General features: G+C 44.0%; 1 protein-coding gene across 1 annotated transcript; it reads left to right on the top strand.

Moving 5' to 3' along the window:
• Positions 1-1,736: 1,736 nt before the first annotated feature.
• LOC134633332 (WAP, Kazal, immunoglobulin, Kunitz and NTR domain-containing protein 2-like) lies at positions 1,737-3,965 on the top strand. Its single transcript, XM_063482205.1, has 2 exons — positions 1,737-1,922; positions 2,421-3,965. The coding sequence occupies exons 1-2, from the start codon at positions 1,737-1,739 to the stop codon at positions 3,963-3,965; spliced, it is 1,731 nt and encodes a 576-aa protein (XP_063338275.1).
• The last annotated feature ends 524 nt before the right edge of the window (positions 3,966-4,489 follow it).

The raw sequence follows: 4,489 nt of genomic DNA, 5'->3' as shown, positions 1-4,489 counted from the left end.
TATTGCACTGGAAGGCAGTCTAATAGCTACCCTGTCCTCAGCTGAACTGTGGAGGAAACCAGTGGAAGCGGTTTACACAGGAAAGGACTGAAGAAATGATAATAACAACTTCATTCATTAAACACGGTGCCAACTCTCACGCCCACTGCAGAGCACACCTTCAAAGTATTTTTTTTCCCGTTTTTGAGTTGCACTGTCCTCATCTCACCTCTGCTGGTTTGCCAGTCGGACTTGTTAAGGAACAGATTGAAAGCTGGACTCATGTTTTCTATTTTAAGTCTTGGATATGAACCCAAACCCAAATGAGTACTTAAGTTTTGGGTGATAACCTGTTTCAGTGCTCCAATTAAGCTTTGTTCTTGTCAAATAATGTCCTCAAGCCAAGATTCAGAGACCGTTCTTTTTCTTTTCTGGAATTTGAGAACAAGTCTGTACATTTGCATAAATTCAAAGTAATCCTGTGTACAAAGACATGCTTTGTAGGATGTATGCAGACGGCTGAAGAATGTGGACTGTATAAATGGAAAACTGCTACGTGGAAAATAGAGATTGTTGTGCAACACCAGTCACGTATCACAGATTGCATGCATTTACAGAGACAAGAAAAAGTCCACTGAGTGTGCAATGTATCAAGCAGGTAGAAGCATGAACTTGTACATGGCTAAAATGGCTTTATTGAGCTCAGGCTGCAAGTTATCGTGTTTTACACAGTGCAGAAAGTCTATTAAAGTGAGGAACAGTATGTAATCAGCTACGTCAGTGTGTTTCATGGAATCCCAATGAATGCAATCACATTGAAATGGATTCTGTTTATAACTGCTGTTATCGACATTATCATTATGTCTAACCTGATGGAAATTTACTGCATTTATTAGTGCTGATCACAAAGTACTGCAGGTCACATATTTCCCTTTATTTGGCCCATTATAGATTTTTACAAACAGTTGTCATTAATATTAAGTAATGAAAAAATTAAGCATATTAGAATAAAATTATAACTATGACATGGTTTTGTTGTCTTTAAAAATGATGTATTTTCCAAGAGCATGTTGTGTTTGTTAAAATATGAGTTCCAACATCTGTAAAAAAAAAAAAAAAAAATCCTGTGTGTGTGTGTGTGTGTGTGTGTGTGTGTGTGTGATATAAGACTTCTATATTCATAGTATGTAAAGTCAAAGTACATCACTTCTTGTTACCTGTAAAAACCGAACACGCAGCTTTAATTCAAACAGTCTGAATGTGTGTTAACATGTGTTTTTTGTTGTTTTGCAGTCGTTAAATAATAAGAACTACATTTTTGTAAGCTGAAAAATGCCTTTGAGACTTTTCTTTCCGTGCGTCATAGCGCACGGTGCGCCCTGGCGCCGGCGGGGACCGCAAAGGGTTAAACGGGGTTACCAGCAATCCTTTTCACAGGCAGGTGCCCCGCCAGCTTTTCGCTTTTTTTAAAGCTTCTTTCAACATCTAAGGAGAAACTCATAACTGTCATTTTGCGAGTTACTTGGCGCGTCTTGTTAGCAGCGATGGCGGCGGGTTGGTGGTATAAATAGAGAAGTGAATTTATCAGCTGACACACATCGCACGGACTCTGGAGACTGATGCGCTTTGACTCGTTTGCACACCTGCCTTTATTTCGAGTAGAACTGATTTACAGCCGGATCACAGAAACACACATTACTTTGTTCGTTTGGTTGTTTTAACTTTCAGCACTTGTTGAATTGCGCGCCGCTCTGAAGATGTGGTGGATGCTGTTTCCGCGCTGGATCTGGTTCCTGACGTGTGTGTCAGTGTGGATGGAGCTCCAGGTCGGAGTTTTGACCCACATTGACTATACGCACGGGGGGATCTGCCCCAATGATATGAACCCCAACCTGTGGGTAGACGCCATGAGCACCTGCACACGAGAGTGTGAATCTGACCAGGTAATGTCATGGCAGTAACTTGGAATGAAGGCTTATCGTGGTTTGTTTTATTTTTTGTTAATAGTGCATGTGGGATTTTCAAATAGAGTGAACAAAAAAGAAAAAAAAAACAGTCAGGATAACTATATTATTGTGATGGTATTGTGCCACATTGTTTGATGTCCTTGGTTTTGTTTTTAATCAAATTAATTAAACTCAAAATACAAGTGCACGAAAATGATGATAGACTCTGTAACTATGACTATACAAAAGGAACAATTACACATTTATTTACTTTATTAGAATATGTGCCTTATTGGTGCAATATTTCTATTTTATTTCTATTTAATTTGTAAATATCATATCATGCATGACTCTTTCTAGTTGTAGTTATTTTTCAGCTGCTTCTGTTTTAGGTATATAAGTTACTTTTGACTTTTTAAACTGTTTATATCCCACATGGAAAGTTTAGTTTTGTTCCATCTTGGATTCAAAGCACTTTTTTTCTCCCTCTTGCAGGAGTGCGAGTCCTATGAGAAGTGTTGTCAAAATGTGTGTGGGAATCGAAGCTGTGTGGCAGCCCGTTATGTGGATGGAAAGAAGGGCCCCGTGGGAATGCCAAAGGAAGCAACCTGCGCCAATTTCATGTGCACTCAGCAGGGCTCTGAGTGCGACATCTGGGACGGTCAGCCGGTGTGCAAATGCCGGGACCGCTGTGAGAAGGAGCCACATTTCACCTGCGCCTCTGATGGCATGACCTACTACAACAAGTGCTACATGGATGCAGAGGCGTGCTCTAAGGGCATCACCCTGACCGTTGTCACGTGCCGCTTCCATCTGATGTGGCCCAACACGAGCCCTTCTCTGCCCCAGGTGACCACTCTCCGGCCAACCACTGCGACCCTTCAGGCGACTATCCCACCCACCACCGAGCCTCAGCCACCTGTACTGATAAGCAGCCCCACTCCACAGACTGTGAATGTCGGGGAAACGGCAAGCTTCCTGTGTGACATCATCGGTCGCCCCCGGCCTGAGATCACATGGGAGAAGCAGATGCCTGATGGGGTAGAGAGGGTTCTCATGAGGCCCAATCATGTTAGGGGTAACATGGTGGTCACAAACATCGGTCAGCTTGTCATCTATAACGCCCAGCTGCGTGATTCAGGGGTCTACACCTGCACGGCTCAGAACCCATCTGGTTTAGTGCAAGCCAAACACCCATTCACTGTGCTGCCCACAGAGTTACACAAAACTCCTGAACCCAAGAACCAGACCCGCTGCCTGCCTGACGAATGTCTGAAACCCCTTGACAGCGCAGAGGATTGTGGGAGTGAGCTGCAGAAAGTCAGCTGGTACTACGAGTCCAAATCCAACAACTGCTTCTCCTTTACGCACTGCCACAACAACAGCCAGCAGCCCAGGAAGGTGTTCCAGACATATGAGGAGTGCATGCAGTGCTGTGGTCCGGAACTGTCTGGCCCCTGTGGGCTCCCCACCCTGCAAGGCCCCTGCAAGGCATACGAGCCGCGGTGGGCGTACAGCACCACCCTACAGCAGTGTCAGTCCTTCATTTACGGAGGTTGTGAAGGAAATGAAAACAACTTTGAATCTAAAGAAGGCTGCGAGGAGATGTGCCCCTTCCCAAAAAACCAAAACTGCAAGGCCTGTAAGCCGAGAGGCAAGATGGTGACGAGCTTCTGCCGCAGCGACTTCGTCATCCTGGGTCGCATGTCTGAGCTCACAGAGGAGAAAGACTCAGGCCACGCCCTCGTGACTGTGGAGGAGATCTTCAAAGATGAGAAGATGGGTCTCCGCTTCTTTGGCAAGGAGCCCCTGGAGGTCACTTTCATCAACATGGACTGGAACTGCCCATGCCCCAACATCACAGCTGCTGCTGCAGAGGGCCAGGTCATCATCATGGGCAATGTCAGCGATGGCATGGCCATCCTTCAGCCTGAGAGTTACATGGGAGCATCTAGCCCTCGTCGGGTACGGAAACTGAAAGAGGTCATCTCTAAGAACACATGTGACATTCTCAAAGCGATCACCAACAGCCCTCAGTAGAGCTAATATCTGTACATAATGTTAAGCTATTATATTCTGAACATTGCCCACAGTACTGTCGAGATCTTTTGAGCATTCTAGCTACATTTGGAGTTCTTAATGTTTCACTATGATATTGTTTATGTTTTGTGTTGTCAGTTTGCAGGGAAGCATTTCTTTGTCCAGCCATTGGAGTTATTAACCCAAATGCCATGTAAGTGAACACAGGAGAGTTACCTTACTCTGTCCTCCCTCATATCCTCTCTCACCTATGCAGAAATATAGCTTGTAGACGTTTGGCATCAAAGCATGAAACAATTTGAACTCTCCATTTTAAATACTTGGTATGTGACCAGGAACTTTTAACATCCTAACATTTACTTGGTGTGGCACACCAGGACATGTGCCATACTGCATATGCAGTATGACTGCATAGATTTCATCCAAATGAATGAGTTGTAAAATATTATATTTACCACATTTTCTCCAAAGCAGCTGCTCATTTTATATCGTCCTTCTCTTATTTCTTGGGTATTTATTACCAT

This window comes from Pelmatolapia mariae, linkage group LG8 (assembly GCF_036321145.2).
Source record: "Pelmatolapia mariae isolate MD_Pm_ZW linkage group LG8, Pm_UMD_F_2, whole genome shotgun sequence".
NCBI lineage: Eukaryota > Metazoa > Chordata > Actinopteri > Cichliformes > Cichlidae > Pelmatolapia > Pelmatolapia mariae.
This window is presented reverse-complemented; position numbering and strand designations above follow the sequence as displayed.

Excerpts from the sequence above, each read along its gene's own strand:
- LOC134633332 (XM_063482205.1), top strand. The coding sequence starts at position 1,737 with ATGTGGTGGATGCTGTTTCCGCGCTGGATCTGGTTCCTGACGTGTGTG. Across the intron at positions 1,923-2,420 it reads GAGAGTGTGAATCTGACCAG|GAGTGCGAGTCCTATGAGAA; the intron begins GTAATGTCATGG and ends TCCCTCTTGCAG.